This window comes from Rattus norvegicus, chromosome 20 (assembly GCF_021556685.1).
Source record: "Rattus norvegicus strain SHRSP/BbbUtx chromosome 20, alternate assembly SHRSP_T2T, whole genome shotgun sequence".
NCBI lineage: Eukaryota > Metazoa > Chordata > Mammalia > Rodentia > Muridae > Rattus > Rattus norvegicus.
Window position 1 is genome coordinate 11889106 of NC_141553.1, and position 23936 is coordinate 11913041.

The following is a 23936-nucleotide window of genomic DNA, read 5'->3' on the forward strand; positions in this document are numbered from 1 at the left end:
AATGCACTTACACAGTCCCCTCAGGCATCACGATAGGTTCCTGACCTTCCCTCTGCTTAGCCGAGTGAGTGCAATGCAGGCTCCCCCTCTTCTGAGCAGCAGCCCTCCATGTGGGCTCATACTCTGGCCAGCAGAGGGCAGCAGAGCCTCATTTCCTTCTTAGGTCCTGGGACAGACAGAGGACCTGGGGGAAGCCACTTCCTCCTGTGTGTAGAACCCTAGGAGGATGAGTCTCTTTAGGAATTTGTTTAAAAGGCTGCTGTGAAGTCAGGGCCATGACAGCCCATAGGACATGCTCGTCACTGTTTCCACTCAACCACAGGCTTAGCCTGCGCACATACCAGGGAGTTACGGGAACACGCTCTAGGAGCAAGTCACAGCAAGAGTTGACCTTGGCTGCAGTGTGTGTGTGCTGGCTGCTGGGCTATGACAGTGCAGGAGGAGGAGGCACTCTTCGAAAGTGCTAGGCTGACATATTGGTGTTCAAATCTTGTTGAGACACCGACTCACAGTTAACAGTTACAGGCCAGTAACTGTTTCTGTGTGTGTGTCCCTTCCAGTGACGTTCCTTGGGACCCTGGTTACCTAGTTGTGGAGTGTGAAAGGGAAGTGTTTGTCTGTGCAGCAGGGAGCCAGCCAGGGCCAGGTTCTGTCCCACTTCTTCCTGCAGCTTTAGTTTAAGATGCCTGTCGGGGCCTGTCAGACTCTCACCAGAGCTCGAGCATAGAGGTTGGTAACGAAGCAAGGCCACATCTGTGATAGCCACAGGAGTACGTTCCAAATAGCATGACAGGCCACACTTTGATCAGGCTAAAGGTGCCTGTTTTAAGGCTGTATAAACAGTTTAAGCACGCAGCCACAGAACCTGTAGTAGAGCGTGTGTGTGTGGGCTCACCACCTGCGTGCCCACCGTGCTCTGTGGTGGGCCGTGTTGAGTGCCCACTTCCACCCAGTAGGGATTGCCCTTCTGTGCTGGCGGTCAGGCTGGGACTGCTATGGAACCTGTATCCGTAGACCCCAGGAAACAGGACCTAGTGGATAGGGCTCCTGGGGTCCTGGCATGCTATAATTGGATATGGCTCCTCCCTGCCCCACTAGAGGCCTGGCCTTGGCTCTGTAAGTATGGAGCCAACCCTGTAGCAGAGGCTTGACCATTAGGGTCCAGCCTCTACTTAAGAGTTGTATGAAAAGTAAGGGATAAGCATCATTAGGACCCTGCCTTGGTGACCTGCTGAGCCTGGTCCAGTGTGACTCCTGTATGTGATGTTATGTTAACTGTCCACCATGTTCACGTGGGGCCTTATGCGTGTTCCCTGGTCTATCAGAGCCACACGCCCATTTGCTCTCAGGACCCACCTGGTCCTTTAGCCTTGGGTACTCAGAGAGTCCTCACTGCTTTGTCCCAGGCCATTTCACCTGGTGACAGGTAGCTTCAAAGAGACGTCATTTCTCCTCATACGCTCTTGTTTGGGACCAGAAGACTCAGGAGCTCTTCTGTCCTTACAGGTTGTCCCCAGCTGCTGGGGACCTCCAAGGGAGGTGACCTCATGCCTACCACCAGGATATTGAAGGCTGTTTAGCTGTCTAGGGGCATCTGTTCCCTGCTTGGGGTGTTTGGGACACTCGTTGGCCTGAGGAGGACAGGCAGGAGTGGGTGTCACCTGAGCATGTACTGTGGACCAAGTGGCTGGGCTATTTTGGGTCCTCAGCATATTTCTGCTGTTCGAGGAGCTTGACTGGCAGTGTCCCACTGAGGCTCTCGGCTCCTCGCTACGTCATCCATCAGCAGCTGGGCTAGAGGGCAGCTGTAGGTTTTGAGATAAAATGGGGGCTGTGAGGGGATTGTACAAGAAGTAGAAAGGCTTGCTTGTATGTGCTGTGTGCAGATGTCACCGTTCAGTTAGCAGATCCTTTCCTATGACCTTGACCTTTGACCTGGCTGCCTCCCGTCGGATACCCCTGTCCTGTGTATTTCCCAGACTCCACAGGGAGATGCCATCGTTTTAGGGCCTTGGCAACCCCAGGGACTTTGTAGGGTTCTCCTGGCCCACTGGTACCCAGGTGCCTTCCTGAGCCATTGCCTCTGCCCACAGCCAGGAAGCAGAGAGGGGTGGATATTTGAGTTCAACTCACTCTCCTTTCTGCAGTCCGGGCTCCAGGCCTTGAGTGGAAGGGGAAGGCGTTGCCTGTGTTTAGGGGGTTAGGTCGTTCCTCCCACCTCCTTATCCTCATTAGACAGTCCTCGCCCTTTCTCCCGTTTACGCTTAACTTCGTGTCTTATTGCCAGTCTATGTACAGCACACATATGTACACGTGCACAGGTGCAAGCACACGAGCTGCCTCATGTATCCGGAGGTCACACGGCAACGTGAGAGAGTTGACTGCTGCCGTCTGCTGGTCCAGGGTTCAAACACTGCAGCTTGAACTGCCAGCACTGAGGCTGCCTGACCTCTCCAGCCCACTTGCTTTTTTCCTGAAACAGAGTCTCACCCTGGTGCACACTGATTGAACTCACAGCAGTCTTGCCCCGGCCTCTCCAGCACTGCTTATCCGAGCTATGTTGTCATAGTACTGAAAAGCTGACCAACACAGAATGCTTGCCCCTGTCCCTCGTTGCTGTGGCTACTGAGCTTCCCCAGAGGCCTGGTGGTGACATCTCCATCTCTCTCTGGTGCTGGGAAATCCCAGTGCAGGGCTAAGGTCACTGCTGTTCTCGCCCTTCCTGTCTGTCCAGTAGCCTTGCTTGCTCTGTGGCAGTTGGCTTAGGTCTTGCTTTGTTGCACGTTTTCTTTTAAACGTTTTGCTCCCTCAGGCTCAGCACCTGTTCCAGGTTCCAGTTCTCTGGTAAAGAAGCTGGGGCTGAGAGGTCCTGCCCCAGTACAGCAGTTGCTACTGTCAGGCCTCAGACATGCTTGCTGGGCCCTGTCTCCTTCCTTCATAGGACGAGGGCCTCGGCCAATGCTGCGACAACTGGTAGTCAGGGAGAAGCTGGAAGCAGCAGCACTTCAGAGCTCCATTGTCCCCCAGCTAGGGCTGGGCTGCTGTTCTGTCACAGTGGCTCCTGGGAAGCTCCCTTTGTTTGGGCAGCAGCCACAGCTCATTCTGTGTACCTACTCCAGCCAGCACAGGCCTGCTCTGGTCTCCAGCATCCCTGTCACCATCATGGAGGCTCCCCATGCCTGTCTGGTTACTGCCTGCTTCTGGGCCTGTCTTTCTGCCCACAGGGAGTAACCGTCAGTCAGCCTGTGCAGAGTCCAGTGAAGCGAGGGTGAATGCAGTGCCAGGCAAGCGGGATCCGAGGGCTGTGTCAGGGCTCAGCTTCTGCATGACCTCAGCATTCCAAACCCTTTGCATCTGCAAGAACAGCCTGTTCGGTTCTGTCTCTGGAGCGACGGAGGGCTAAAAAGGTCACATTCTAGCTAGCGTTCTCAGTTAGCTCGTTCCGAAATCCTTCTGTGTGGTGCTGGGTATGTTATTGCTAGAGCTGGTCTCCACTGACCTTGGTGTTATTTTTACTTTGGAGTAATTGCAGAGTTACCAAAAGTTGAGAGAATCATCTAGAGAGAATTACTTCCTGTCCCCTGGGATGTCCTACCATTGGGTACTTTTGTGTGGCCTCCCCCCCCCATGCTGCCCCCAAACTGTCTTGGCTGTGCCAGGCCCATTTTTCTTACAAGTTTCCATGCACCTCAGAAAATCCCCAAGTCCCACCCCAGCCTGACATCCCACACTTAGGCCCGTTGTCACCTCACTTGTGGTTTGACATTGCTTCTAGTCATGTGACATCTGCCTAGGTATGCACTGGAGTGCAGTGGAGTGCATTGGATGCTCCGTCTGTTGGACCAGCTGGAGGAGTAGCTACTGAGCCCTGGGCCCTCTTACCCCAGCCAGGCCCAAGCTGTGCAGCCCCAGGCTGGAAGCATGGGCACCAGACCCCAGCACCGTGACCCTAACTGCGTCACCAGCTGCCGAGGCTTTGTGCCCGCTCCCTGAACAAAGGCTGGGCTAGCTTACCAGGATCTCCAGCTTCTCCTCACAGGACTTGCTTCTGCCTTGTTTATCCTTAAACACACAGGTTCTCCATTGCACAGTCCAGGAACATCTAAATGTTTGAAATGGCAGGAGACTGTTTTCTACAGATGTTCTTGGAAGCTAAAACCATGTTCTCTCTGTGGCTAAAACCATGTCAGCCCTGGGAAAGGCAGTTAAGGCCAAGGGCATGGACCATCTTTGTGTCGCTGTGGGACAGACTAGCAGCAGAGATTCCAGTGACCTGATCCCCACCCTGCCGCCCAATGCCCAGTAACCAGTGAGGGGCTCCTCTTCCTGCCTCGTAGTTCCTCAGTTCCATGCTTAGGGCAGGGCTGCTGCTCTGGCTGGGCAGTGTCCCTAGCTGACTCCAGCTGTCCTAGGACTGGGCTGAGGCCATCCTTAGAGAAAAGAAGCCTAGCTAGCATTGTCCCGGCCCCCTCAGAGCCAGCCCATCTGTGTCGTCAGTGCTTTCTGCTCACACAGCCCCGGTTGTCTATGCCCCATAGTCAGTCAACTTCTGGTTAAATTGGACAGGTCCAACTGATGTTCCCACAGAGCATGCAGTGGTAGCCTTGGGTTTTTTCCTTTGAGAAGAGGGACCATGTCATCTGGCTCCTGGTGCAGATATATCTCCACTTGTGTTCTCTTATTTATTTATTTATTTATTTATTTATTTATTTATTTATTTATTTATTTATTTATTTTATGTACAGCATTCTGCCTGCATATGTGACTGCAGGCCAGAAGAGGGCACCAGATCTCATTACAGATGGTTGTGAGCCACCATGTGGTTGCTGGGAATTGAACTCATGACCTCTGGAAGAGCAGTCAGTGCTCTTAACTGCCGAGCCATCTCTCCAGCCCTCCACTTGTGTTCTTAAATGTCCCCAGGCAAGTAAACACTCAGCCTCGGAGAGACCCTCTGCCTGCAGTGGTGACCAGCAGAGACTGGCAGTCTATACAAGGCCTTTCCCTGCCTGGTTCCTCATCGAGTCTAAGAAGGTGGACTTGACTCGGGTGACAATACTACAGACCCAGTGTCTAAGGAGGTGGACTTGACCTGGGTGACAATACTGACTCAGTGTCTAAGGAGGTGGACTTGACTCGGGTGACAACACTACAGACCCAGTGTCTAAGGAGGTAGACTTGACTTGGGTGGCAATACTACAGACCCAGTGTCTAAGGAGGTGGACTTGACTCGGGTGACAACACTACAGACCCAGTGTCTAAGGAGGTGGACTTGACTCGGATGATAACACTACAGACCAGTGTCTAAGGAGGTGAACTTGACTTGGATGGCAATACTACAGATTCAGTGGGCTTGGTACATTATTGTCGCCATGGTTTGGAGAACTTTGTCACAGTTGTGATGGAGGGCCTAGGTCTCCTGGTCCTCTTTGGTGGGCAGATGGTGTCCTCTCTCTCTGCATGATCTTCCCTTTGAGTGCACCTGTCTCATGGTACTGATCTAAGAAAACGTTACCTTGATGGTCTCATTTCATCTGTAAAGTGACCTTGCTGTATTTAGACCACCTTCGTGTGCGGACCTGTGTGTGCCTTCAAAATTTTGGTTTGTTCAATTCATTTTGTTTCTATTGGTATTTAGCCTGCAAGTATGGAAGTGTACCACGTATGCACAGTGCTTGTGGGAGTCAGAGGAAGGTATTAGATCCCCTAAAACTGGAGTTACGGATGGTTGTGAACTGCCATGCAGTAGCTGGGAACTGAACCCGGGTTCTGTGGGAGAACAAGGGCTCTTAACCACTGGGTCACCTCTCCAGCCCCAGTTTTGTCCCCATGTCTGTGATGAAATCGCCTGTCCAAAACAGTATGAAGGGGAAAGGGTTCATTTGGCTCAGAATTCCAGGTTATAGTCCCATTACCTCAGGGTCATGAAGGCCACAGGAACTCAAAGCAGCTGGTCAGATTATATCCAGTATTGTAGCCCAAGCTGGCCTCAAACTTCAGGCAGTTCCCCTCCCTGGGCCTTCTGAGTGCTAGGGTTATAAAAGGCACGAGCTTCCAGGCCTGGCTGCCCGCCATCCTATTCTAAAGAACCAAGCGTCAGCACTGCAGCCGTGGATCTGGAACACGGTTCAGCCGTTACAGTAGGGATGTGCCCATCAGTACACCACAGCGGGTTATTTGAGGCCAGGAGCATAAGGAAGAGAGGACAAAACCAGGCAGGGAGGCTACCACCAAAAGGGAGGCTGGAGAGGCGGAGGTGAGAGGCTGTAGGCCGTGTTCCAGGGATGGGAGGTGCCTTGAGGACAGGAGGAGTCGCAGGCACGTTGTGTTCATGCTTGTGTGCTAATGCTGGCAAGGGGAAGAAGGCATTTCATGTCCAGGACCTGGTGTTGGTGCCGTGCATCCTCACATTCCCCAAATACACTGGGGCCAGGGGGAGCCCGCAGAACCTTACAGTGTTAAAGCCCACAGGGACCCACTGCTGCATGGAGCCCGAGGCTGTCGATCACCTGGGTGCTCGCTCAGTCTGCCTTGTCACTGAGCCTAGCAGGGATGAGCAGACACTGACCTCATTTCCCTGTGCTCTCTCCTCAGGTGCAGAGCCAAAGGCCATTGTGCCTAAGAAGGAAAAGCTGAAGCTTCGCCGTGAGCGATGGCTACAGAGTAAGTTCTTTCCTCATCTTGTGTGTTAGCCACACCTGCCCCGTTCTCATTCACATGCCTGTGTCGTATGGATGAACGTGGACCCCATGGAGGCTGGTCGTGTCCTTGTCCTCTGAGACCCTGATGGGATCCAGGAGGGCTCACTAGGAAGCGTTAGAAGCAGCATCAGTGGCTGGCTTCTCTCGGCCACATAGAGAGTCGGCAACAGGGCAGCACGAGGCGATCTGTCCCTAGAGAGGGCGCAGACCCGTGTGCGAGCCTCTGCAGCCTCCTCTCTTCCTCCCGTGCAGAGGAAGTTGTTGTTCTCCGTCCCCTGGGGTGAAAGAGGCCTGTCTGGGCCTTGGTGATGAGAGCTTTAACTGCAGAGAGAACGGGTACACTGTGGGTCAGAGCCCCCGTGCACAGGTCACCGTCTGCTGCTCCCTCAGGTCTGTGTGAGCTCGCTTCCTGTCGTTTTCTGATAGAGTCCACATGGTGCAGCCCAGCCTAACTGTGGGTAGCCAAGCCTGACCTTGAGCTCCTGATCTTTGGGCCCCTGTCTTGCAGCCGTGGGATCGCAGGAGGAAGGCAGCTCCTGACACGTCTGAGGTTAAGTTGGGCCTCGGTTTCCAGCCAAGCGTCTGGAGCAGATGGCGCAGCTCTCCCCTCGCTCTGTCTGCAGTAGGCAGTCATGTTCCACAAAGCTGATCATGTGCGACGTTTCCTAAGTGTTTTCTTGTGTTTACTTGAAAATGACTGCTTTATACTTTTTCTCTTAGCCGTTATCTTTCTTCTTAGTGTGTTTCCGCCAACTCTGGGAGTTAATTCAGGACAGTTTCATCTTCGTGTTCTTACATACGGTTTACCTTATTTTTTTTTTCTTGAAAATAAGGTAACTTTTCTCAAAAATTTATTCTTGAAAACTTTAATAAAGGGGTATTTGGGAAGCAGTATTTATAGAAATTAGTCAGTTTCCTCAACAATTACTATTACTTTTTGGATTTTTTTTTTTTAAGACATTGGCTGCTCTGGTAACTTTCTCACAATTCCTAGCAAAAGGAGTTGTTCTCTCTGTGGGGCAGCAGGTGCCGAGGCTTCAGCATGGGCCCTGGCCATGTCTGAGGTGTGCTCTTTTGGTGTGGAAGTTTTTGTTGTGAGTTGATTTTTATGCCTCATGGTTTCTTCTAAAATAGTCTAATTTCATCAGTTTTCAGACTTTATTGGTAAAAGGCCATGTGTTGCCTATCCCTGCCACTGTCCCCTACCCCCACCCTCCCCTGGTACCGGGGATTGAACCTAGGGACTAGGGACTAGGGTAGACAAGGGCCCTACCACTGAGCTACATCCCCAGCCCTGCTTTTGCATTCGTAGCCTTTTTGTGTGTTTGGCCCACATGCCTGCGGAGGTCAAAGGAAGGCATCAGATCTCCTGGAACTGGAGTTAAGTCTATTATGAGCCACGGTGTGGGCGCTGAGAACTGAACCCTGGTCCTCGGGAAGCACTGTTATCCGCTGCGTGTGTCATCCTTTTTACCTGTGTTCCGCCATTCCGGATGAGATTCATAAAGAAGCTTCGTCAGTTTGGCCCACAAACCCTGGATGCTACTTTCTAGTCCTGCCAGCTCTGTGTTGTTAGCCTCCTCTGACCCCTGGCCTGGCTTTCTTTTAGATTTGGTTAAGTAGCTAGACTGTGTCCATGTTGGCCTCTGAGTACAATGTTAGCTGTGTCTTCCTAACAGTTTACTTCTCTCTCGCGGCCATTCCTTGGTGCATTCCTGTCCACCCACCAGCACTTTCTCGGTGCGCATCGAAGCAAGATGCGGGCATTCATCTACCTGCAGCAAATAGGTTGGCTGGCACCGAGCTTGTCTGCGATCCCCTCTGTTCTCTTATTAAGAGGACATTTACCTGGCATCAGCAGTGACCTCTGGCCGCTCTGTGCGGTACCACCTGCCCCCCAGTGTGAGGTGCTGTGTCTGGCGTCCGTTGGTACTGTCTCCTGGGAGTACCTTCGTGCCAGGCTACACTGCATGCAGCAGCAGCAGCAGCCAGTGCCATGGCCGGGAGGCACCACGCTGCCCACATCATTGCTGCCCTGCCTCCCATTGTCGGTGAATGTCTGCCCTTCCGTCTTGTCTGTAGTCAGTAAGGCTGTGCGGCATTTGCCCTGGTGTCTCTGTGGACTTGTTTTTTATTCCTCTTACATAAATACTTAGGAATGGAATGCTGGGTCATAGGGCAGGTGTATGTTTAGTGTTGCAAGCACTGCCAGACATTCTTCTGAAGCCGTGCTTCTTGTGTCCCCTCCAGCATCATGAGAGTTGTGGCTCCACGGCCGTGCATACTGGTGGTGGCATGTCTTCTGTCATGTATCTGGTGACCTGGGCTGCCGTTTCTGAGGTTAAGTTGGGCCTCGGTCTCCAGCCGAGATCTGGAGCAGATAGAGCAGCTCTCCCCTGGTCTGGTCTGCACCGCCAGGCATAAGCATCTCCCCTCCATACATGAGCATCTCCCCTCCATACATGAGCATCTCCCCTCCATACATGAGCATCTCCCCTCCATACATGAGCTTCTCCCCTCCATACATGAGCTTCTCCCCTCCATACATGAGCATCTCACCTCCATACATGAGCATCTCACCTCCATACATGAGCATCTCCCCTCCACACATGAGCATCTCCCCTCCACACATGAGCATCTCCCCTCCATACATGAGCATCTCCCCTCCATACATGAGCATCTCCCCTCCATACATGAGCATCTCCCCTCCATACATGAGCATCTCCCCTCCATACAGGAGCATCTCCCCTCCATACATGAGCGTCTCCCCTCCATACATGAGCATCTCCCCTCCATACATGAGCATCTCCCCTCCATACATGAGCATCTCCCCTCCATACATGAGCTTCTCACCGCCATACATGAGCTTCTCACCGCCATACATGAGCATCTCCCCTCCATACATGAGCATCTCCCCTCCATACATGAGCATCTCCCCTCCATACATGAGCTTCTCCCCTCCATACATGAGCATCTCCCCTCCATACATGAGCATCTCCCCTCCATACATGAGCATCTCCCCTCCATACATGAGCATCTCCCCTCCATACATGAGCTTCTCCCCTCCATACATGAGCATCTCCCCTCCATACATGAGCATCTCCCCTCCATACATGAGCATCTCCCCTCCACACATGAGCATCTCCCCTCCACACATGAGCATCTCCCCTCCATACATGAGCATCTCCCCTCCACACATGAGCATCTCCCCTCCATACATGAGCATCTCCCCTCCATACATGAGCATCTCCCCTCCATACATGAGCATCTCCCCTCCACACATGAGCTTCTCCCCTCCATACATGAGCATCTCCCCTCCATACATGAGCTTCTCACCGCCATACATGAGCATCTCCCCTCCGTACATGAGCATCTCCCCTCCGTACATGAGCATCTCCCCTCCATACATGAGCATCTCCCCTCCATACATGAGCATCTCACCTCCATACATGAGCATCTCCCCTCCATACATGAGCATCTCCCCTCCACACATGAGCATCTCCCCTCCACACATGAGCTTCTCCCCTCCACACATGAGCATCTCCCCTCCACACATGAGCAGCTCCCCTCCATACATGAGCATCTCCCCTCCATACATGAGCATCTCCCCTCCATACATGAGCTTCTCCCCTCCATACATGATCGTCTCCCCTCCATACATGAGCATCTCCCCTCCACACATGAGCATCTCTCCTCCACACATGAGCTTCTCCCCTCCATACATGAGCATCTCCCCTCCACACATGAGCTTCTCCCCTCCATACATGAGCAGCTCCCCTCCATACATGAGCATCTCCCCTCCATACATGATCGTCTCCCCTCCATACATGATCGTCTCCCCTCCATACATGAGCATCTCCCCTCCATACATGAGCGTCTCCCCTCCATACATGAGCATCTCCCCTCCATACATGATCGTCTCCCCTCCATACATGAGCATCTCCCCTCCACACATGAGCATCTCTCCTCCACACATGAGCTTCTCCCCTGCATACATGAGCATCTCCCCTCCACACATGAGCTTCTCCCCTCCATACATGAGCAGCTCCTCTCCATACATGAGCATCTCCCCTCCATACATGATCGTCTCCCCTCCATACATGATCGTCTCCCCTCCATACATGAGCATCTCCCCTCCATACATGAGCGTCTCCCCTCCATACATGAGCATCTCCCCTCCGTACATGAGCATCTCCCCTCCATACATGAGCATCTCCCCTCCATACATGAGCATCTCCCCTCCATACATGAGCATCTCCCCTCCATACATGAGCATCTCCCCTCCATACATGAGCATCTCCCCTCCACACATGAGCTTCTCTCCTCCATACATGAGCATCTCCCCTCCACACATGAGCAGCTCCCCTCCATACATGAGCATCTCCCCGCCCTGCGTGGGCAGCCCACCGCCATGCCCCCCGCCATGCCCATCGCCCTGCACGAGCAGCTCCTCTTCAGTAACGGTCATTCTTCTTGAGGTGCTCTCTCTTTCTATTTCTGAGCTTGGGGACTCTGTGCTGGGGACCTGCTACCCCTAGTCAGCTCTGTGTGCTGTATTCCTTGCAGACTGTCTTGACCATTCATTTTCATAACTTTTTTTAAACTGCAGGAGTTTAATTATTAAAAATGGAACCCATAAATTTTTTTCCATATGTTTACAGTATGTCTTGTTTAAGATGGTGTGGCTTAGGTTGGTCTCTGTGAGTTTGAGGTAGCCTGGCCTACATAGTGAGTTCCAAGACTATATATAGAATAGACTCTGCCTCAGACAGACAGACAGACATAAAAAGCACACCTAATCCCCAGTCATGAAGATTTTTTTCTGTTTCCCTCTGAAAGTGTCACAGCCTGTCACAGCCTGGCTTGTCCTTAGGCTGTGGTCCATCCTGAGCTGGCGCCTGTCTGCTGCGAGTTGGTGGGTGGCCCTGCCAGTCTGATGCAGATTGGATTGTCCTTTTGAAGTTCACATGGCTTTCCTCTGTCCCTGCTTGTGCTGTGGCCCATGACTCTGGTGTCAGGTGGGACGGGCACACAAGGCCTCCACTGCTACTTCGTCATCCTTGGTTCTCTGCACTCTCTCCAGTTTCACTCTCTGTTGTTCTCCTTAAAGACGACAACAGAAGCTGAGAGGGATTGTGATTGGGGCTGCACTGAGTCGGGAGGCTGTGCTGCCCACTCTGAGTCAAGTCAAGGAACATGACAGGCCTCTTGTCATTGGTCAGGGTTTCTTAATCACGGTCATCAGGGTCATCAGCGTTTTAGGTGCTCTCTCCCTCCCCCTCTCCCTTCCTTCCCCCTCTCGCTTCCCCACCCCCATCTCCCTCTCTCTTTCCCTCTCCTCCTCCCCTCCTCCTCTCCCCTTCTCCCTTTCCCTCTCCCTCTCTTCCTCTGTTGTGTTTTGGAAAATTTGCTTCTAAACATTTTTTTAAAGTACAAGTGATTATCATTTTCTTATTTTTTAGTAACAACCTATGTCTTGTGATCTGACCCAGGACATGGCTCAGGTCTGGAAGCCGTAATGGACTCTCTAGGCCCGTCAGCGGTTGTCAGTACTCGGTCTCTTCCACAGCTGTGGAGCCTGTTGATCGAGTGCCACAGTCTCCCTGCTGTCACTGTGAGGAACTGTCCCAAGCTTGACCTTTTCCTGCCCTCTCTCCATCTTGTTCCACTTTGTCTCCCCAGTGTCAGATTCCCCGGGAAATGCTGTCCCTCCCTGCAGCAGCGTGTTCTGAGCATGAGGGCCCTTGAGAGAGTGTGTGTGGGTGTCCTCCAGGACCACGCATAGCTCAGCTCCTGTGAAGTGCTGTTCTGACGCTTGTGTGCCCGACTGATGGACGCAGCTCAGAAGTTGCATTTCACAGCTGTGGTTTCCTTTTCCTGGATCCCAGTGGTGCCGTGTGGCTTTCCTGTGTTTTGGCTTTTTGTGGTTCTCTACCTATTTAGAGTGTCTAACTCACGTAGTTCGTCCTCGGATGCAGGGAGCGAGGGGCAGTGGCAAGTGCGGCCACCTCTTGCTGTGTCCGATACTCTGCTCCAGGCTTCACTGCTTGAGTGCTAGTAGACCTGCTCTCTTGCCCAATCTGTTTAAATAATGCTCATGTTGAGATTTTTATGGTGTTGAGACAGGGTCTTTCAGCATCCTGGACTGTCTGGGTGACCTTGCATTCTCATCCTCCTGCCTTTACTATTTGAGAGTTCTGTTTCTGTCTAGTTTGTTTGCTTAATAGGATTGAGATTACTTTCCCAGCTTGGTTAAAAGTGCTGTTGCATTGTGGGTTAGGGATTGAGGCCGGTCATTTCTCTCGACCCGTCCACTCCCCTGCTGTCCTCTGCCACTGTCCTTGCCTCCCTGGTAGCAGTGAGCAGCCAGACGGGAGTGCCAGCCAGCAGAAGTTGGGCTATCTTGTTGAGCTCTTAGAAATGAGGTATTTCTTTTCTTGGATCTGTTTATGGTTTCACTGTAACTTTATCGTGAGTAGATAGTGAGCTGTACCACTTCTCTTCTGGCACATACAGTGACCACGTTTCTTCCCCTTTAGCCAGCACTGCCACCATCATGGTGGGTCACAACAACTTCCAGACTCCAAACTATCCTAGCATGCCCTGGATCGCCCTGTCTCCCTCAGCTGTCCTTTCTCTGGGTCTGTCAGCCTGCATGTGTGAGGGAGTGGCCCCTAGCCCTTCTTTCTGCCAGGGCAGTCCTCCCGTCCCCTCTGCCCCCTTTGGGAAGGCGGCTGGTTTTGATGAGGTGTTAAGTGAACTGTTTGCTCTGTTCCACCTAGACTGACAAAGTCCCCCAACTTGTCACCTTATAAATCCAGTCTCTCGCCTGCACTGGGCAGAGGCTTGGGGGACTGTCGCTGCCTCAGCGTGAAGTGATGGACCCTGACATGTTGGCCCTGCCTGGGGTGGTCAGGGCGGCCTTTCTGACCTGCCCTGGGAGGCATCCTCCCAGTTGTAGAGGGTGGCAGTTGGCTGTGTCTTACTGAGGGAAAGGATGCCGGTCGCCTCACCCCCTCTGCTAGGGTCACCCCATGTATAAAGTATCTGAATAGAAGTCCTATGTGGCTGTGTACCCAGAGCGAGCGGGTTTCATCCCAGAACTGCACATACCCACCGCCACAGCAAGGGGAAGGGCTTGTTCCATCAGCAGTTTGGAATTGAACCATCTTTTGAAGAACATCAGATCCCAAGGCTGTGTGCCCTGCAGTGAACTTTCTCTTACATTAGAGCTGTGCATTCGACCCGGCCACCCACCCTGCTCCCTGCTGTTCCCTGTGGCTGACAGTTCCACCCCATGGGGCCACTCTCCCCCCTCTTGCAGTCTCAGGGAGGTGCATGGTTCTAGATTGCCCAGGATAAAGGACACTGTGGCTTCTCAGTAAGTTACTTATGACGCCTAGGGCCTGCATCAACCTGATGCCAGCCCCCCATGTCTGTGTGCCCAGGCCCTGCACTGCACCCCTCGGAGAGGAGGCAGGCCTCTGTTCTGCAGCTCCAAGCTCATAGTCAGCCCTGTAATTAATGTGTGCCTCTGTGATTAAGGAGAAGAAAATAACTCAGCTGGCCCTCCCCCCAGTTCTTTAGGGGCACAGAGCAGATGACAGCGGGGGGTAACAGAACACTTGTGCTCTGTGGGAGTGAGCAGGTCTCAGGGTTCACACAGCTTAGTGGGTGCCTCGGCATTGGTGGCCCCAGAGGGGGCCGGGGAATGGGGTTTAATTACCATATACTCCTGTCTCTCCCCTCAGAAATTGAAGCCATAAAGCTGGCAGATCAGAAGCTCAGGGAGGAACGGAGGCGCAGGGCCACGGTGGTGGTAGGTGACCTGCACCCCCTGAGAGATGCCCTACCTGAGCTGCAGGAGCTGGAGGCCGGCCGCCAGCAGCAGCAACCCCGACGGTGAGTGTCTGGCACCGGCCATCTCTTACAGAACTGGCCTGGATCGCCACAGCCCTGCATTCAGAGGGGAGGAGAGGGATTGACAGTGGTCTCTGATGTCTCCCATCTCCGAAAGGAGAGGGAGTCAATGCTCAAGCCACACGTGGCTCAGAGAGCCTCACTCACCCCTGCCTTGAGCCCTTGACTGTAGTGTTGTGGCAGAAGCACCCGGACCTACCCCTGGTGGAAGCCTGGCTAGCCCACCAGTGTGTGCTTCCTCATGCCTTCCTCCCTCTGGCCGGCCTCAGTTTCCATACTGTGACGTGATCCACACAAGGCCTAGTGGCCTTTGCTGTATACCTACCTGACCTTCCTGTGCTCCTTGTAGACAGCCCTGACATCCCTTTCTCAGGGAACCTTCACCGGACACCTGCCTGTGTTCCTCCCTCCCCTGAGGTGAGCCTCTATGTGTGGGCACATTGCAGGAACCTCGGAGTGGGCTGGAGCCCACACAGCCGTAAACTCGCCTGTCCATGGTCACTGAAAGGATGAGGGGTGGGTGGAGGCCTGGGGCTCCGCAGTGCAGAGCTGCTCTGTGGGGCAGGTGGAGGGAGGGGCCTCAGGACTCTGCTCTCAAAATGCTCCACCTAGGGTTTGTCTGTCATGACTGTTTCCTGGGGTTTTGTTTTTGTTTTTTTGGAGGGTGGTGGTGGTGAGGGTTGAAACAAGGTCTCACTGTCCACACTGGCCTATGATTATTGTGTAACCCAGACTAACCCTGCACTTAATGCAGTCCTCCTGCCTCAGCCTCCCAAGGGTTGGGGTTGGTGTGTGAGCTACCACACGAGGCTTATTCCTTCCTATTTTGCCTTTAAGTAATCTGCTAGTGAGTTTTCCTCCGAGGGTAAAGCAGAGGCCCCGTGCCCTTTTTTGTAGGTCCTCGCCCTTGTCACGGGGCAGATGGGTGCCCAGCGGTAGAACCAGATGGCCAAGGGCTGGGTTCCCAAGATGGGGCACCCGTCCCGCTCAGGCCAGACATGGCCCCGACACGGGGTCAGGACTCCCCAGCTGAGCAGAGCCAGCGATGCAGATTCCATTCCTGTTCTTAAGCAAAAAACGTGACCCCAGTCAAGGATCCCTTCCTCTTTACAGCTTCTCTTCTGAGAAATGTGCTTGGGGCTCCCAGACCCCGGAGAGCCACACAAACAGCCTGCTCTGCCAGCCCGGAGAGGAGTGTTCCGGGGCAGAGTGCCTCCCCTGGATTGCTTCCGCTGGGACGAGGGACGGCTCCCATCTTGCCCCAGCCCTGACTGCTTCCTCAGTACCTGGTCCTTTGCCTCCCTCCACTTCAGGGCATCTTCAGAAGCTCAGCATGGTGTGTGCCCGTGATCTCAGGCCCTGTGTGGTTGAGGCAAAGGTTGCTATAGAGGCGAGGCCAGCCTGGGAGACAGCACAAGACCCCGACTCAAAATAAGGAAATACCAAGAGCAGTTTAGGTTTACAGAAGAATGGCAAAGACAGTCGGCATCTAAGTTAGCCTCATAGCTTGTCCCATGAGCCAGGATTGAACCATTTATACTCACATCTAAAGCAGTGGTCAGGCTACGGAGGAGCCAGCTCAGGCTACGGAGGGGCCAGCTCAGGCTGTGAAGTTCCCACTGTGTGCGCCACCCCTCCCTCTCCCTCTGTCTGTGAAGTTCCCGATATGCACGCTACCCCCCTCACTCTCTCTCTCACACACAGAGAGAGAGAGAGAGAGAGAGAGAGAGAGAGAGAGAGAGAGAGAGAGATACACACCTATATGAACACCCAGCATAAAATGAAATAGTGATCAACAGGAAGAAACTTAACGTACCGTCCTCCTGTTCCTCAGGCTGTGAGCTTTTCAGACTGAGACAGGCATTGGGGGACGGGGCAGGATGTTGTTTGTTTGTTTGATTGTTGAGATAGGCTGAGTCAGTAACTGGGAAAGAGTCAAAACTCCTGATCAGCAGACCCTGCCTCTGTGGAGACAGAGGGGCCGGAGTGGCCACTTTCTTCCCTGAGGCACAGTGTAGAAGGTGACAAAGCCTCACAATGAGGATCCTGAGAAACACACCTCCACTGGGTGGTCCAGTGATAAACCATCCTTGCTTTAGGTCCCCGTGGGCCTTCGAGCCTCTGCTTCGTGCACTGGGCCATCACACAGTGCTACTTTATTTATTGCTGAAAGTGTTCCGGCAGCAGCCACCGTCATTTCTTTTAGTAGCTCCCAGATGGCTCTGATGTGCCCGTCTGTGGGTGGGTGTGTCTGCGCACTTGTGCACTTTCTCACTTCCCGAGGTCAGCGGGTGCTGGGAGCTCACCTTGGGCATCTTCTGCCTGGGCCTGGCACCAGGTGTTTCTCCAAGGAGCCTGGCTCCTTGCCTCGGAGAATGCCACATGGCAGGATCTGAGGCTGGAGTGCTGGTCACTCCGGAGTCACACTTCTAATAGAGCAGGTAGGTGCTCCAGTCCAAGAGCCGACCCGAGCGTGCGTGCGTGCGTATGTGCGTCCGTCCGTCCGTCCGTCCGTCCGTCCTCACCCGGGCAGCTGTGCGCATGCACCAGAGGCAGCTCACTCCTCTTTGGTGATTCTAGAAGGATTCCATGGTCTCAGAGAGAGCTGTTACATCATGGTCACTGTTTGTGTGGGAAAGGAAAGAAAACACGGCAGAGCGTGGGGAGTCTCAGCGGCAGGGCTGGAGGCAGGATGGGAGACTCACCCAGCACCAAGGACTTCAGTGGGGACGTTAGCCATGCCAGGGACTGCCTTGGGCTGCCCCTCTCCATACCTTCATCTTGCCAGCCTCTTGGCCACCTAATGCCATACTGGCCCTTGAGTTCAGGCCCCAAGTATCTCTTTATTATATTAAACTGGCCTTGTCCGGGGCACTGCTTTTCACAGTGGGAAGGAAGATACTATGTCTAGATGGCTGCCGTACCAGGGTCCAGCTAGTTTCTGCCCATCTCTGCTCATGTCCTAGGCTCAGAGGAACATGATGCAAGACAGTCCTGTGACTCTCTTATTACCTGGTCCGATGATGCAAGTCCATGGTGTGGCCCAGCATTGCTGAATAACAGAATGGCCCGAGGGTATTCATAGCACCCTCCAGGTACCCACAGGAGGGCCGCTTTCTCACTGGAGCTAGGCTGGGGGTTCTACAGAATTCCTGAGGTAGACCATGTTGTCACCATCTAACTTAATTGTGAGAGACAAAGTTCTCTAGAACAAGCCAGGTATGGTGTTGCATGCCTTTAGTTCTGGCACTCAGGCCAGCAGAGATAGGCAGAACTATGAGTTCAAAGCCAACTTGGTCTACAGAGCAAGTTTTAGGACATCCTGGGCTACACAGGGAATCCCTGTCTTAAATAGCAAAACCAAAACAAAAAAGGAATTCTCTGGGACAGGGTTTATGCCTTTCCACTCATGGCCCCTTTGCACCTGAGAAGGTGCTTTTGGGGTTTTTGTTGTTATTGTTGTTGTTGGTTTTGGTTTTGGTTTTGGATTTTTTTTTTTTTTTTTCAGGACAGGGTCTCACTATATGGCTTTGGCTAGCCTGGAACTCACTATGTAGACCAGGTTGGTCTCAAACTCACAGAGGTCTGTCTGCCTCCACCTCCCACGTGCTGGGATTAAAGGCAACGCCCAGCTCCTCAGGAGGTTCTGTGTGGCCCCAGGTGCATGAGTTTCATCAGGTGGCTGAGCAAAGCAAACACTGACAGAGTAAATCTTAAATAAATTCATTTAAAAAACAATCCTGTGGGATACATATAACTTTATATCTATCAAGGATGAAAGCATTTGCATCCTGATGAAATGACTGTGCCTGTTTAAAATAAAGACTTAAATCTTGGGCTGAAGTGATGGATCCGTAATTAAGAGCTCTTGCTGCTTTTGCAGAGGTCTCTGATCGGATGCCCACTTCCGGCCTGTGTGGTCACCTGCACCATGGCATTCAGTCACAGACATGTGCACACATAAGTAAAAATAAAAACAATCTTTAGAACAGTGTAAATCCCAGCTGTGTGCTGTAAGGATATGGGGGGGTCCTTATTACTTTCCAGGCACTGCATTTTTGTATTCTAACCCCAAGAGCTGAGAATGGAGCTTCACATGGTCAACAGTACAGAGGCCGCTTTAGAAACTGCCATCCATCCATCCATCCATCCATCCATCCATCCATCCATCCATCCATCCATCCAGAACTCAAGCCAGCAACTCGAACAGCAGTTTTTAAGTCAAGGGTTCTAAAACCCACAGTGCAAAGACACCCTGGCATGAAGAACATTAAGAACACAGCACAAGCGTTTGTTTCCCCAGTGACACCGTTGTGCTTCTCTTAGAGCCAGGAGCCTCGTGCAAGGAGAACACAGCCATTCCTCCATGTAACTGCCGCGCCTCTGAGCCGAGGGGCTCAGGCAGTCCTGGGTGGTACTGCATGCTGTGCCCATTCAGGACGGAGGCTGCAACGAAGGTGCAAGATGCAGCTCAGGCGATCTCTGCCAAAGGCATCCTGGATGATTTTGCGCTTGATTCTGAACTTATTTCTGGCTGTCGTATGTTTGGAAACCTAACCGTTTTTACATTTTTCAGTTATGAAACACCACATGGGGTTGTGCTCTAGGAAGTCCGCCGTCTGCCAGTGGAAGAACTTCACAGGGTTAGGCTGTGCTCTTGCTTCCAGTGTCTGAGTTCAAGATCTCTCTGTGCTCATGCAGAGTCCTATAAGACCTGGGCTGCTGCCACCATCCTCAGGGCAGATCTGGACTGCACTTAGGGAGACTTTCCCCATCATACAGCCAGTGGGGCTGAGAGCTCACTAGCAGTCGCTCACCTGAGGCCGTGGTCCTCTGCGGGCGCTCGCCTGAGGCACTAGCTACCGCGCAGGTGCTTCTGGAGCCTCTGGAAGGGCTGAGCAAACAGACATGAGGTTACTGTCCTGACAGAAAGGGCCGAGCAGGGAAAGGATTGTGTCAACCTGACAGGCCTTCCCTGGGGGCCCAGAGTCCAGGGTGTGAGAAATCACTGAAGACCCAAAAATGTTGTTCATTCATGATGAAAAGGAGCGTGACTAGGTCAGGAGTCTATGTTAGGTGTTGACCCAGGCCACAGTGGTCGGGCTGCTTCCTGTCCTGGGCTTCTCCTTCAGCGTGGCGTCTGAAATCATCTTGTCCGGTGGGGAGCTCTGGGTTCCTCTTCCCGGCCCAGGCCCCTTGCTGCTGGGTGGAGTTGTCTCTCCCTCTTCAGTGTTGGACCAGGCTCCCGGGGATGTTGGGGAAATGCTCCTGGCGTGCCCCGAAGCCATCAGAATCAACTTTAGGAGCCGCGCTGCCCGGCACCGAGCACCAGACTCTCAAACCACACCCCAGTCTGCTGGTCAGCAGGCACCGCCCTCTCGCCCTAGAAGGCCCCTCGGTGCTCCTAAGGTCACACTGGAGTGGCAGGTGCCACACCCCCCTGGTAGCATAGCTCCCTCTTCTCTCATCAGAAGTGAGAGGACAGAGGTCAGACGCCCATGTCTTGTCAGGAACTGCTGTGTGGTTTTAGAGGTAGGTTCTGCCCTGGCAGTGGAGTTGAGGGTCCAGGGCAGGCTGTTAAGGTGGCAGACTCGGGGTACAGAAGTGACGTGTTTTCCTGGGGTGATAGACCTTTCTGTATCACATGGGAACCTTATGGAGTGAGACAAGACCCTGGATACGGTGGTTGTTGACTCTAGATATGGTAGCCAGGTGACACAGCTCGTGTAGATCCAGTCTCCACAGCCAATGCACACTGTGGACTCCTGAACTCACACTAGTGGCCACCGAGATAAATTTTCTGGTGAAGTGTGTTGGACTGACTTGGACTCTGTATCCACAGCAGGGGGACCAGCAAGCCCAGGCCAGTGGAGCTTAGCCGGATGAGCACAGCCCAGAGACAGCAGCTTCTGTGAGTACAGCCCCAGCCCACAGGGCCTTCCTCCTGATCATCTCCACCCACACCCAGCACCCAGCCCCTCCTCTCCCCTCCCCTCTCTCCTGGCTCTCCTTCTGATTACAGGTGGGAGACATTTCTGGGCATCAAAAACTCTGCGGTCCTTAGTTGGGCCTTGGGTGTCTATCTGAAGTTCCTCCGGGGAGAGGGGATGGCATCTAGTGTAGGAACTTCCTTTCCCCAGCCCCTGGGGTGGTGGCCGGGATGTGTGAGTGCCGTGGGTTATACACACACAGTCCCGCACCTCGTCCATCGGCCGTATTGCCCTGTTGCTGCCTCACACTCTTAGGTGTGAGCTTGGACATGAGTCTTGCCTCTGCTCTTCAGCCTCTGTTGACTTGGTGCTGTGCTGTCTTCGGGGAACCCGAGGCAGCCTGGATCTCACCCACTCAGGCTGGTTATTTTGTCTGCACACAGCCTCTGTTAGTATTGAGTGTTGTGTGTCAATTTTTCCTGAGGCTCTTCATACCCTCTCGATGTATAGCTTCAGAAAGGTCTTTTTTTTTTTTTTTTTGTCTTTTCTTTTCTTTTTTTCAGAGCTGGGGATCGAACCCAGGGCCTTGCGCTTGCTAGGCAAGCGCTCTACCGCTGAGCTAAATCCCCAACCCCAGAAAGGTCTTTTTAATGATTACTTTAGGTTTTGGGAATCCATATAGAACTTTACAGCCTCAACTCTTTTTGTCCCCAGACTCCCGTACATTGCTGAGATATATCCTATCTCCTGTGTTTGTTTGGTTTTAGGTTTTTGTTTTTATTTTTGTTTGTGTTTATTGAGACAGGGTTTCTCTGTGTAGCCCTGGCTGTCCTAGAACCCACTCTGTAGACCAGGCTGGCCTCCAACTCAGAGATCCTCCTGCCTCTGCCTCCCGAGTGCTGGAATTAAAGGTGTGAGCACCACCTGGCTCTTGTTTTCCTTGTTTTGAGATAGGTTCTTACCAAGTCTGATCCGTAGTTCTTACCCAGTTTAGCCTTGAACTCTCTCCGACTGAGTCAGGCAGCAGGTAGATAAAGAGAATGAGCCAGGTGTGGGTCTGTGAAACCTCACACCCTCTGCCAGTGATAACCTCCTAATTCTCCCCAAATAGTTGCACTGACTGAGGACCAAAAACTCAAGCATACGAGCCTACGAGACGTTTGCCTTCTCTGCTGACTCACCCGGCATCTGTGTCCAGGCTCTACTGAAGGCGGCCGTGCTGGGTTAGAGGAGGGGATGAGAGGACCTGACAGCATATATGAGAGGCCCCCGAGCTGCCTGTGTCCGCAGCTGCCCCAGTGCTCAGAGCTCTCCAGTGCACGTCTATTTTGGGCTCATTCGGGAGGAAGGCACCTCTTACATAAAGCAACTGCCATTGCTCCCTGCTCGTCAGCTTCTGCCTTGGCAGCAGCCGCTAGCAAATCCCTCTTAGATCTACTGGTAGGGTGACCTCACCAGGGGTTGGTGTGCTCAGCGGCCTGTGTGCCCCTGCCTCCTGCCGATGGTCCTGACACCCTGGTACTGTTCCTTGTGGTCACTCTGGGCCTCTGCTGTCTGCTCCAGTCTTAGGTGTCCAGGCCTGTCGTGGGGGTCCTGGGGGTTCTTGTTTTCCCCGTGCTGACCTCTGCCTTCTTTTCTTTCAGTGAGGAAGAGAGGACCCGGTTTCAGAAGCTGCTGGCCAGCCCAGCCTACAGAGCCAGTCCCCTGCTGGCTATCGGGCAGCAGCTGGCACACCAGATGCAGCTGGAAGGTGGCAAACAGCTCTGACCCAGGACAGTGGGTGCTGTGAGATCCAGAAGACTCAGTGTGGGTGGAGGCCACAGCTCTGGAATCCTGCCCTGTAACTGCACGGCCACCTAGCCGGTCTTGAAACCTCGGGCAGGGGAAGGAGGAGCTACCACTGAGGACAAATAAAACGACTTATGGACTACGCTGGAGCCCATCTGTGGCTTCACTTCCACTTAGAGCCAGCCACTCCTGCATTTCCAAGGCTCAGCTGACCCTGGGATGGCTGTCCTGGTTCTCTGCAGAACAAGCCCAGGGTCCCCAGCTAGGGGCCAGAGTTGGGGTGGTTGCTCTTGTAGGGATCACAAGGGCTACACAAGTGTGAAACTAGAGGCCTGGCAAGGAGCTCCATCCCGAAAGTCCCTGAGGCCTTAGCACTCCTTCCCAGCTCCGACTGGGGTCCTGGTCACAGCAGGGCACTCTGCCGGCCACTGTGCTTCTCACACCATTGCTTTCCACCAAGCCACAGCTCAGGGCTCGGAGCTCTCGGCCCAGGCTACTCACTTACTTGTCCTGCTACAATCAGAGAAGCAGGAGGCAGGACAGCCCTGGCCCAGTAGTCTCTTGGCTGGATGGCAAGATTGACCTGTGTCAGACACTAGTGGGTTCTCCGGGTGAGGGCAGTACCCACGGGACTCACAGCTCACACTGACACATGTCCCACTTTGCATCTGGGATGTGCTTATGGTACTGCTTACCCCCAAAGGTGCTCCCTAGCCTTTTACAGGGGCCCATAGCTCCCCAGCCCCTGTGAGTGGGGACAGGGCAGAACAGGTGAGGCTCCCGGGATTGGTATGGACACCTAGGGCACTTGGTGAATGAAAGTGGGTAAGACCGAATAGGCCTAAACTGCATGAAGCAGAGGCAGGCAGATCTCTTGAGTTCAAGACCAGCCTGGTCTACAGAGCAAGTTCCAGGACAGCCAGGGCTACACAGAGAAACCCTGTCTCGCAAAAAAAAAAACAAACAAAAAAAACCAAACACACACACAAACAGATAAATAAAATAATAATAAAAAGCAAACTGGTCTGGACACAGACTCAAGTTCCTTCACCAGAGGCCATTTCAGCTGTCTGCTGAGACACTGCTGGGGAAAGCAGGTTCTCATTAAGAGAAGTCGTGTGTGCCCAAACCCACCCGTGTCCAGCGCTGTCCAGTGCGCCCGGCACAGCTTAGGAGGTTTCCGTCTTCCTCGGATTGTACGTGTTAAGATTTCCGTGATGTGGCTTCAAGCAACTCTGGTCTGTCCATGATGAGCATCTTTTCACCCTGCTGGGGAGCGTAGGGCCACCCTTCAGGGTCCTACTAGGGAGAGCATTCATGTTCAGGTCGGTTACCCAGCAAAGCAGGAGAAAGCAGGAGAGGAGCCAAGCGGACATCACTGGGACCACCTCAGAATCACCGCAAAAAGTGGTCTGAGGTGAGTTCTGTGTCTAAGGCTTGGCAGAGCAGCGCTCTGCTGGCCAGAGGCTAGACACTGGGCAAGCAGGGCTCAGAGAAGGTGGTTCCTCCTCACCACAAAGCGTGTACTCTCGTGCAGATGGACATAGGAGGCAGATCCCAAGAAAGCGGCCCTCTGCGTGGCTGGTGGGAGTTTGCT

At 53.2% G+C, this 23936-nt stretch overlaps 1 protein-coding gene across 1 annotated transcript in view; it reads left to right on the plus strand.

Annotated features, from left to right (window-relative positions):
- The window catches only part of Slx9 (SLX9 ribosome biogenesis factor), a 30328-nt gene extending 6969 nt beyond the window's left edge, over positions 1 to 23359 (plus strand). Inside the window, 4 exon segments of the mRNA NM_001008307.2 lie at positions 6595 to 6663; positions 14453 to 14603; positions 20464 to 20532; positions 22195 to 23359. Of these exon segments, the coding sequence (NP_001008308.1) occupies positions 6595 to 6663; positions 14453 to 14603; positions 20464 to 20532; positions 22195 to 22318 (413 nt within the window). The 3' untranslated portion in view covers positions 22319 to 23359.
- Positions 23360 to 23936: the final 577 nt, after the last annotated feature.